We start from the raw sequence: 12,003 nt of genomic DNA, 5'->3' as shown, positions 1-12,003 counted from the left end.
TATTGCGATAAGCCTTTCTGAGGTGATTTATTGCGACCTCACCACCGCATCTGCTGTGTAATAAATGATAATTCTCTCTCTATACTGACGTTAACTATCTGCTTTTAGAGATGTGTTTGTGCGGCTGAGTATGATAATACCCATCATAGAGTGCTGGGTTTATATTTTGTAATAACTACCCAGCAATATTGCAACATCCATAGTAGTCTTCCATGTCATGCTGTTATTCAGCGGTAGTCATTGCAAAACTGTCTTCCATAATAGTGAAACTAATGCACCATTTCCTCTCTGCCTCTCCTACCTCTGCCTACCTGTCTCTCCCCTCAAACTGTGTGTGTGTGTGTGTGTGTGTGTGTGTGTGTGTGTGTGTGTGTGTGTGTGTGTGTTCATGTTTGTATATTCTCTCTCTCCCTCTGTTCTTTGTTGCAGTGCTGTGAAGTGGCTCTGTCCCCAGAGCTGAGACTTCATCCCCTTGGTGTCAGCGAGGATGCTGTGGGTTACCTTGCTGAGCACCATAGCCTTAGGATGGACCACCCCAATCCCACTACTAGAGGACTCGGAGGAGATCGACGAGCCCTGCTTCGAGCCCTGCTACTGCGAGGTCAAAGAGGGCATCTTCCATGTCCACTGTGACAGTAAAGGATTTACAAATGTCAGCCAGATCGCACAGATATGGAGTCGGCCGTTCAAGCTCAACCTGCAGAGAAACTCCATGAGGAAGCTTTACTTCAACAGCTTTCTCCATCTAAACAATGCCATATCCATCAACCTGGGTAATAATGCCTTGCAAGATATCCACGCCGGAGCGTTTAATGGCCTAGGAATACTCAAACGGCTGTTCCTACACGAAAACAAACTTGAGGTTTTCCGGAATGACACTTTTCTGGGGCTGGAGAGTTTAGAGTATCTTCAGGCGGACTACAACGTTATCAAAAGGATTGAGAGTGGTGCATTCAGGCACCTTCACAAATTGAGAGTGCTAATACTAAATGACAATCTGATCCCAGTGCTCCCAAACTATCTTTTCCGTTCCGTGTCACTCACACATCTGGACCTGAGAGGAAACAGACTAAAGACATTGCCGTATAAGGGCATGCTGGAGTATGTTGGGAGGAGCTTAATGGAAATACAGCTGGAGGAGAACCCCTGGAACTGTGTGTGCGAAATTGTTCAGTTGAAAACGTGGCTGGAGAGAATCCCATACACTGCTCTGGTTGGTGAAATCACATGCGAGTACCCATTCCACTTACACGGGAAAGACTTACGGGAAATCAAGCGCAGCGAGCTCTGTCCGTTGCTCTCCGATGCAGAGATTGAGGCCAGGCTTTCAATTCCCAGAGTCCCATTCAGCAATGAGAACACATGGCCTACTAAACCTTCCTCCATGCTCTCCTCCTTTCACAACACAGCATCGTCTGTGGAATACAAGGAAAGAGTTGTCAAGCCTACCAAACGACCTCGGCCAACAAAGAACTCCCCAACCCCTCGTAGCATATACCCAGGCATCAACCAGCCCCCTGTTGCTGGCTACCAAACAAGGCCTCCCATCCCAATCATTTGTCCAGCTGGATGTACTTGCAATCTACACATCAATGACCTAGGGCTAACAGTAAATTGTAAAGAGAAAGGCTTCCATAACATCTCTGAGCTCCTGCCTCGCCCCCTCAACGCCAAGAAACTGTATCTCAGTGGGAACCTAATACAGAAAATCTATCGTTCTGATTTCTGGAATTTCTCAAGTTTGGATTTACTGCATTTAGGGAATAATCGGATATCCTATGTCCAGGAGGGCGCTTTTATCAACCTGCCAAACTTAAAAAGTTTATATCTGAACGGGAATGACATTGAGATACTCACCCCCGGGATGTTCCGGGGGCTGCAAATGTTGAGATATCTTTACTTTGAGTACAATGTCATACGTGAGATACAACCTAACTCCTTCTCCCTGATGCCAAACCTCCAGCTGGTTTTCCTCAATGACAACCTGCTTCGCTCACTCCCCACTGATGCCTTCGCTGGCACCAACCTTGCACGACTCAACCTCCGCAACAACTACTTCCTTTCCCTGCCTGTGCATGGTGTCCTGGAGCATCTGACCTCCATTGTCCAGATTGACCTCCACCAGAACCCCTGGGACTGCTCCTGCGAAATCATCCCCCTCAAACAGTGGATCGAAAAGCAATCGTCCGTCATTGTGGTCGGAGATGTCCTGTGCAAGACCCCTGAGTTTGCTTTCGGGAAGGACCTGCGTTCACTGGAGGTTGAGGGCATTTGTCCTGAGCTAAGGTATTCTTCGGGCCCCTCGCCGGCCTTGCCCGGTGGGGATGACCTCACCACAGGGAGCTCTGACATGGGACCAGCGAGTAGGAGAGGGGCCGTACCGCTATCTGTCCTCATCCTCAGCCTGCTCATCCTTTTCATCTCTGCAGTGTTTGTGGCTGCTGGGCTTTATGCCTTTGTTCTGCGTCGCAGGAAGAAGCTGCCCTTCCGGAAACGTTCTGAGGTAGATCTAGCAGGAATCGGAATGCAATGCAGGATATTTGAGGACCCACCGAGGCAGAGCTGTGAGGGTAACACTTGCACACCAGAGAAACCGACACCCAGTGTGCACACACATACTCACACTAGTCACACACATGCCCATGGTCACGTTTATGATTACATCCCTCACCCTGTGACTCAGATGTGTAACAACCCTATCTATAAGCCCAGAGAAGGGGAGATAGCAGAGGCAGAAAGGGCACAGTTTTCAGAGAGGAGAGACAATGGCAGCAGTAGCAACAGTAACTACAGAACCCTGTTAGAGAAAGAGAGAGAGTGGGCCCTTGCCCTCTCCAACTCTCAACTAAACACAATTGTTACAGTCAACCACGCCACAGCCGACATGGCAGGATTTCATGAGAATGGAGGGCTCTGCCCCACAGTAATTGACAGTCAGAGGCCCACACCAACAGTGGGCTTTGTAGACTGTTTGTATGGAACAGTACCCAAACTGAAGGACATGCATGTGGCGCATGCACACCCACCAGGCATGCAGTACCCGGATTTGCAGCAAGACGCAAGGCTGAAGGAGACATTGCTTTTCACGGCGGGGAAAGGCTGCTACCCTGACCCGTCCCAAAGTGATTACCTCGAGTTAAGGGCCAAACTTCAAACCAAGCCGGATTACCTCGAAGTCTTGGAAAAATCTTACCGGTTTTAACATCTCTATACCATGAAGAGAGAAACAAAACACAAAATCAACACATTCACTTTACCACCCTCGAAACAAAATCAAAACAAATATCAAAAAATTAACTTGAAAAGCAGCATGATATAAAATAAAATATTATATTGCAGTTACAACAAAGTTTCCCCCCCAAATCACTTTGGAGGAGAGGCCATTCTCAGATAATTCAATGAAGTGCCTTTTTTTCAGAGTAGCCAGCAATGTCAACAGCCGTTATTTTTATAATATATAAATATCTCTATATGCCCAGGAAAGAGCAAAAGAGGAATGAGAGGGGCACCGGGGGAACAAAACACAAAACATCCTAAAGTACATCTGTAACAAACAAAAAAAACAGTTTGGGATGGGCAAGACGTACGGGAGCTGGACGTCTCCCTGACTTGGGGGAGGGGTGGGGGGGGGGGGGTTCTTTCTGTCTCTTTTACCCCTGACTAGGATGTACAAACACCCGGAGGCCGTGCACATAAAGTTTGTAGGAAATGATTGAAAGAGAGAAAAAATACATATATTAAAATGAACTGCAGTTTGCTGCATGCACTCGCTTCAGTGCAGGAAGCGAGGGGATTTACTCAGAACTATCACATCACATTATGAACAGAGATACTGCAACGCATTTACAGTTCAGTGTTCTATTTAATTTTTTATATCTTATTAATATGGTTATTACTATTAATGAGGACTTCTGTCTATATCAGGGTGCTTCTCGTAAAAAGGACGCGCCAACGTGCGGATGGTAAAACATTTGTGAATATTATTATATGACAACGCTCAAGATTTTCCGGATATATTTCCACGCACTTTGTTGACCCCTCCTCCATTGCTTCTGGATTCCTCATCATCACCCACTAACGGCTTTGTAGGAAGCACTTTTAATGTTTTCTCTCTCACACAAGATTTGAAGAAAAATGTGCATATATTTATTCTGTAATTTCAGTGAAGAATTTAATTGTAAAGGTAATGTTAAATCAATGTATAGTGATTATGCGTCTGGTATAGCCTTCTTAATAAAAACAAACTCTTCAATCAAATGATGAAAGGGTTGATGCCACGGGAACCTTTGTGTGGAGAGCCATTGACATGCTGTGTATTAGATGTCTTGTTAAAATGGCATGTGGAAGCTGTGGCTTACCACCATGAGATAGTGCTGCTGGAGATGGGAGAACAAACCAATAGAGGTCAACACAGGAATGCAGTGGAGGTCAAGAACATGTAAACTCAGTCCAGCTCATTATTATGTTTGGTTTAGAACCTAAGTTTTTCTTCTGTCTACTGGTAGTTTGTCCTATGATCTTCATAGTGTACACTTTTAATTTGCCACTACAATGATGGGCCTAGTTGGATGTAATCTGAGGGTAAAAGACACAGAAACGCAATGCCAGAACAAGTGAATGCTGCTGGTTTTGAAGTGGATGATATGGCAAGATATACCAAATCAGTGAGGCACGCTGCAATTTTAATTATCTTAACGGGTATTACTGATGTTGGCTAATGAACAGTAACTGAGAGGCATTGAAAACATGATTGGAAGTTGCTCTTTGAATCTACACATCTAATTCCCTCCAAAGTAGCAATGTGGATTTAGTCCACCGGAGGGCGATAAAAGGCATTCAGATTCATGGGGCATTTAGTTGATTGGGTGCAGTTGCATTATTTTGTAATGCACAAACTGCTTATTCTGAGAGGTCATTAAGTCCCATATTTAATATGAATACTTTTTCAAAATATCTCTCTCTCTATATATATATATATATATATATATATAGATATATATATATATATATAGAACTCACAAATGGTGTAAGATAATTTTATGCTTTCCAACATCATGGGTTTCATGTGTTGTGTTTATTTTCTTGTTTCTTCCTCATTTTAACCAAGTGTCTTGAAGATGGCATACTAAGCAGGTTGCTCTAGCTTTATCAACACAATTAAACATTATAAAAAAAAAAAAAAACAATCTTGAAAATGCTGATAAACGATTATCAATCTTTTGATTTTGGATTGTTGTTACTGAAATTGTTTGCATCAAAATGAGTCTTTAGAAGGCTCTTCCACAACAAACATTAATTGCTTAACTTCTTTGCTGTGGCATTTTCAATATATTTACCTTTCCTAACTTGATTTTTTTTGGGACCAAATAGTACAAGCATAGAAACAAAAAGGTTGAAAGAATACAAAGCATCATAGTACTATTTATTTTTCTATTTCCTAAAAGGTGAACATTTAATTTTGGAGAAATATATTGAAAATCTAGATGTCTATACATTTGTGAATATATATGGAAAGGAGGGTGCATCTCTGTTTTGTTTTAAAATGGGCATGATATGCAATTTGCTTTGATTTGAATGGGTTTACTAGAAGTGGTGGTCCTCAGTTGAAATTGGGTGTTAGTTTTTTCATATGTGTCAATTCAACTAAGTGGAAGATATGTAGCAAACCACATACTTCCCTGTTAAATGGGGAACCCCTTAGCTAGTCTAGTCTAGTCATCTCCAATGTTTGCTCATCAATGATCCAGTCTATCATTTTGCGTAAAAATTTAACATTTTACCTTGTGTTGTATTCATGTTTTAAATTGTGTTAATCAACAACTGTGGTTGCTCAAATGAGTTGAGGTCACCTTCATATACAGCCTTTGTAAGCATGGTAGCATAACGGCAAGGCTCTTTGTTTTCTACTTGCAGAAAGTTTCGCAATACTGTACTCCCATGTTCTGCTGCCTCACCTCATTTGTCTGCTCCTTTTTCTTTTTACTTTATCACTTAAACACAGACATGTAGAAACATGCACACGCACATGCACACAAAACCTTTCTTCCCCTGACCGAGAAATTAGACTATATGGTCAGCATTTTCAGTGTGCACTCAGTTTGATTAAAACATAATGCATTTTACTCTGTTAACCCCAACCATCATCCCCCACCACCAAATGAATAAATAAACGTTTTGGGATCATTGATGATTTTGCTATGGTCCCATATCTTGGTAACCTTTTTATCCTCCACCCTTTCACCCAGCCACAAGAATATTTCACAAAATGAGCGCTGGGCTTTGTCCCATTATACCATGCAGAGTGGTTTTATCCCAATAAATCCTCTTATTATCCTGCACTAATATCTCCAAGTGATTTCATACCCTGGTGGAATACTATGTAGACATGGGCAACCAACGGTATTGACGGTTGGCCAAACGTTTATTTTTGGTGTCTAATGTACACATGCCGGGCTTGTTTGAATCTTTCTCTCTTGTGGTATATTTGAATGTTCACAGCGGCTTTAACCTTTCCTTCAACATCTCTCTGGAGGTTTTGTACGTTGGCAAGACTTCAGCACGGTAAACGCAGGGTGTGCCTTTTTCTCTCCGTTGTCGGCTTTCTCTGTGTATCTGTCCCTACAGCTTATTTCTTTTTCGTATCTCTGTCTTGTCTATGTGTGTCTGTCTTTCCACCCTAATGCTGAGTTTGTATTGCAATCCGTTTTGTGTATCCATTCTTTTAACTGGGCTTTGGGCATGTGCTACAGCTTCCCTTATATGCTGGGGGGGGGGGGGGGAGGTCAGTCAAGTATTACTAGTATGACCAAATTTGAACGACAATAAGTAAAATGCTTTTCAATCATTCAGACTGTCTTCTAAACCCTGGTGAAGCACCGTGCTGAAATGATGGTGGTTGATCGACTCGTTATTGGCACAGCAGTGACGCACACTAACATACTCACAATGCTGTGAACGTTCTGTTTTTTGCTCTGGTTACTGTTAAGTGAAATTTTAAGAATGCTTTGCACGCTTCCCTCCAGGCATCTATTTAGGAGTCTAATCGGAACATAATGAAGATTATAATGCAGCAACGCATGCTTCTTAATACATGTAATGACACATAATTCTACATAAATTGAAACCTTAACCATGACATAGTTATTTCAAAATTGTCTCGTTTAAGAGATATGAGATCGTATAAGCCTATTAGAAGGCTTGGGCTCCCACACCAGCTCAGAAATCACTACACAATAGTTAAAGTTTTATTTTGTTTTATTTGGATTGTTAGGCAGTGACTTGGATGAGACTGTTTGGATAGCAGGTACACTTTTTAGGTCTGCTTGTGTGTGCAGTGTGGTGTTATATATATTTTCCTACATCAAACCTCCACTTCTTCCTCTCATCTCATTCTCCTCACCTTCTATTCTGGCCTTTTCGCTGAGGATATTTTCGGGCCCCTGGCTGTTGTTTGGCTGGTATGTGCCTGCACTGCATAGTGGATGAAGGGTGCTGTCAGTTGTCAGTGCACCTGTGTGTGTGTGTGTGTGTGTGTGTGTGTGTGTGTGTGTGTGTGTGTGTGTGTGTGTGTGTGTGTGTGTGTGTGTGTGTGTGTGTGTGTGTGTGTATGTGTGTGTTTGTGTGCCTGTGTGCATGTGTGTGTTTGTGTGCCTGTGTGCATGCGCTTCTGCAATGTGATAAAGAGGGAAATGTGTGAGAGACAAATAGATGGATAGGTCTATCCGTCAATGTGGTAACAACATGTTTGCGACTTGTTCCCAATATTGTGCTCTTCCCCTGCTCTGTTTGTTGATGGGCATTTGAAAGTGTTAATTAGCCCAGAGACACTAGACAATTCGGAACAGCAGCACAGAATGAACAGTGAGATGAATAAAAAATTGGGGAGGAAGGGATCAGTTTGAGAGCACTATTGATGGGATGGGAGAGCGCAGACAAACGGCTTAGGGAAGGGTGAGAGAACATGGAGTTGTCAGTGGGGGGATTGTGAAGGATGTGCCACTTAGAGGTAGTGGGGATTCTTTTTTTGGGCTCTTTTGTCGCTGAAAAAGAAGCTGTAATTGTCCAATTAACCAAACAGAAAAGTCCACAGCAGAGAGAGCATGTGATGAAGGGATCTGGGAGTGTGCCACCCGACCACGTGTTTTGCATTCTGTGTGTCTGTTTGCGTGTGGAGGAGCGTGATATGCTTTGGGGAAATGGGGAATTATCTCCAGGTTTGCTGAAAGAGCCAATATGTCTTAGACCACAGTGCTGAAGTTGCAGTATACTGCAGGTGCTGCTGCATACAAAAAGGCACGTTGCCCACTTTTTTTTTTTTTTTTTGCATGTGTGTTTTGTTTGTGTGTGGTGGAAATGTGGGGAGGGATCTCTTGCCTTTGTGTAATCGTGTGTATGTGTGTGTGTGTGTGTCTTGGAGCTTACTTGCATTTTTGTGTGATTATGCTGATGTTTAAACTTTCTTCTGGTTTTCTTCTGGCACAAATATGTTGGATACAAGAAGAGCCCCTCACCCAATTGGTGTCCTGAGATCATGAAAAACCCTGTAAAACATCACTTGACTGTGCTGCAGTGCAGGAGGTTGATACAGAGCGAGAGAGAGAGAGGTCCAGAAGGAGAACTTGCGTATGCTTGTGAGTGTGTGTGTGTGTGTGTGAGTGAGAGAGAGAGAGAGAGAGGAAGAGGAGAAGAAAAAATGTGTTTCTTCTCAACCCTCTGCTACTTCTGCTGCCCTCCTGCACTGTAAACTCTGCATTCTTTTTTTGTTTGCCTAGTGCATTTTGGGTCCCTTGAGAGTGTGGCCCTCTCGCCTGTCTTAAGAAATGCTGCAAGTTTGGGAAAAGATGCGGCCATTTGGGCTGCTCAGCGATGTGCTACAGCCTTACTCTATGTGTGTAAGAATGTGAAATCTGTGAGGTTATCTCTCATTTTCAGGGAAAGCGAGTGGTGAAAGAAAGGCACTATTTAAAAAAAATTAATAATATGGAGCATAATGTCCCTGTCTGGGGTTCTGAATTGCCCAGCTCTGTCTTTGTTCCTCTGTGTGGGGCCTATACTTTTGTCCTTTTGTTTGGCCTGTGGTGAGTTTACCAAGGACTTATTCTTCTTTGTCATTCTTGATTTCTGCATTCACACAGCCACTTATTCATTTTCTTCATGTAACCAATACAAATGAGGGGACATTTGCACAAAGTCAATCATCTGCATCCTCCCTTGAATCTTAATTTCACGTTGTTTAATATTTTCCTTACTTAACTTTTCCCTCTAGTGCACCTTTTATTTTTTTAACCCTCCCTCTCTTTACACTTGTCTACTCCATCCATTATTCTGCCGCTTGCCTCCTCCAGTATATCTACCAATCAATGTATCTCTTTTTTAGTACACAGACAAAAAGCCCAATGTTGACCTGCTGACCTTGCTGCTAGTCTGTGTGTTGTCCTCAACTGGGAATTATTCCACTGACACTGGCTTAGTTCAGTCAGGTATCCTGTTCTTTGCTTTGGCTGACACAGTGCAACTGATTGTGCAGGGATGAGGCTGTGTATGTGTACGTGTGTGTTTGTGTGTGTGTGTGTGTGTGAGTCAGGTGCATTTCTTTATAGAGTAGTCTCCATCACATATGCAAACAGAATAAGCCAACTTTCAGTAAACGCATATCATTCAGAAGATCAAAATATTGACTGAATGCTTCACAGTCTCAGGTGGCAGGTTTAAACATTAACACTCATTCCATGCATTTTGATTACATCCTTTTCATCTTGATTTTGAAATAAAACAGCTATAAAAAGAGTTCTCTTTTGGCATCTAAAATTAGCCTGGATTTGGCTAGGCTTTATATAGAGAAAGCAACGTTAAAGAATAAGGAGACTGCTTTCTTTTTTTTCCCTTGCTTGTTATGGTTTCACATTCCGCCTCTCTACTCAGATCGTGAATGGTTTAGTTGGCCAAGGCCACCTGCTGCTGGCTGGTGTAGATTATGTGCCTGCCTGCTTATTTAAACTGTATAATGCTTCTCATGTAAAAACAGCGTGCAGGGGTTTTCAGGGATGTGGCAGCTTTGGGGAATGTTTTTGTATTCAGCGATTAAGTGAAAGGCCTAGATGCTGACGTAAAAATAACTGCATAGAAGTGTGTGCTTGATTTATGCCAATAAAATCAGCCCCGGAAAGTGTAATGCAGAACCGCTGTGCCAGCACACTCTACAAATTTGAGTGGCAGTGGAATTGTGAATGAAGAGGAAAACAAATAGGAAGAGAGAAGAAGGAGAGACGATAAAGAAAGGAAGTAGAGATGAAGGGAGAAGGCCCTCTAGTTCTGCTCTTTGTTTGTGATTTGTGTGTGTGTGTGTGTGTGTGTGTGTGTGTGTGGATGGAACAACCCACACCAATGCCTTATAAATGCAACACATATTACAGCAAAGTACATTTGCATGTGAAATTAATGATTCATGTGATTTGTTATGTGGTGCAAAGCTGAATTTATAAAGGTGAGGAGTAATGTCAAACTGTACCTTGAGCTATATAAATATAGCTCTTGTACATAGTTATGCATATGAATAAAATATATGGGTACTTGTTTGCACTCTTTTCGTCCAGAGGAAATCAGCAGTTTTCTTTCTGGGCTGAGTAAAGCTGACTTGTTTGTGGAATTGTGTTTGTATTGCTAACAGTGCGTGCCACTTGGTTAAGGGGTGTGTGTGGTGCTGGCTCAGGCTGTTCAATCAGCTTGCTGACTTCCATTAGCCCCGGGCTACGGTAGTACCAGGAAGAGAGGACAAGACATACGGTAAAAGACAGAGAGGACAGAGGGGCACACCAGGGCTGCAGTAGAAATACTATACGTATTTGGTTTAAAAAGGTGGAATATTGACACAGACTTTTGCTTGGAATTTCATTTGATATTCTTAAAGTTTATTTGTTTCATTGTCATGTTGAGCTTTGATTTGTTGCCGACACAGTTTAGGTAATGTATGTGTTTTTCATATCAATTACAAATACATTTAGGGTGAATTGCAGATTCAAATCTCATTTAATACGTGTGGTTTAGCCGTTTATAACATTTTCCTGTTGTGTTTAAATGACTTTTAGTGAGTCCTTAATAGCGTCAGATATGTTGAAAGGGTTGTATTTCAATGTGTGGTTGTGGGACGAGACTGTAGCTAATATACCAGATTATTTATTTAATAAAAACATTGTGTATGTGTGTGTGTGTGTGTGTGTATGCACTTGGGGCCTTTCAGCCCACCAAAACAGACCAGTGACATGTCATCACCCACTGACCTGATATTAGCTCAACATTTCTGCTCTGTTAGTGAGCGTAATGACGCATCTCTACACTGTATGTGTGAGTATAGCCACCGACTGAATGTGTCTGGGCCTGTGTATGTGCACCGATTTGGATCTGTTGCTGTGCTAGCGAAAGTGCTCTGTAAGTACTACTACAGCTGAGAAGGGGAGAGATTTGTGGGGACTTTTGCCTAATGAGCGGTGATCACATGCATTGTTAGCATTAGCTGAACAATACAGGAGCTGGTTTCATTAACGCTGGACTGCTTTTAGAGGACCAGCAGTCTCCCACACGGACAAACACACACGCATGCATAAATCTTTCCTCAGGTAGTGAGTGTCTTAATAGTAACAGATCGACAGCTACCAGAAGAAAAATGAAGTTCATGAGATGAGGATATACATTGAAATATATAGTTTAAGAGATGAGAACATGTGGGGATGCAAAGCAGTTTGTACAAATGTAACCATTGTCTGTGGCAGCCATGTTTTCCATAATGGTACTGATATTGCATCACATATCTAGGTGTGTTGTATGGATTATTTTAAAGAGTGTTATCACTACTACTGCCTTATCCTCCTTTTACAGCCTATATGAAGCAGCCATAGTTTTGTATATGCATGAATCTAATTTAGTTATGTCTTACTATTCCCTAAAGACTAAAAACAATGGATAAAACAAGAGCTCTGCCTTCAAGGGTGAATGTACCAAGAGCATATG

General features: G+C 42.3%; 1 protein-coding gene across 1 annotated transcript; it reads left to right on the top strand.

Annotated features, from left to right (window-relative positions):
• Nucleotides 1-433: 433 nt before the first annotated feature.
• Nucleotides 434-3,202, top strand: slitrk3a (SLIT and NTRK-like family, member 3a; the record flags this gene model as incomplete). The annotated part of the gene is made up of 1 exon (XM_080054116.1): nucleotides 434-3,202. The coding sequence occupies exon 1, from the start codon at nucleotides 488-490 to the stop codon at nucleotides 3,200-3,202; it is 2,715 nt and encodes a 904-aa protein (XP_079910242.1). The 5' UTR covers nucleotides 434-487.
• Nucleotides 3,203-12,003: the final 8,801 nt, after the last annotated feature.

This window comes from Ammodytes marinus, assembly GCF_949987685.1.
Source record: "Ammodytes marinus genome assembly, chromosome: 3".
NCBI classification, from domain to species: Eukaryota; Metazoa; Chordata; class Actinopteri; order Uranoscopiformes; family Ammodytidae; genus Ammodytes; species Ammodytes marinus.
Note: the sequence above shows the minus strand (reverse complement) of the source record. Positions and strands in the feature narration are given on the sequence as shown.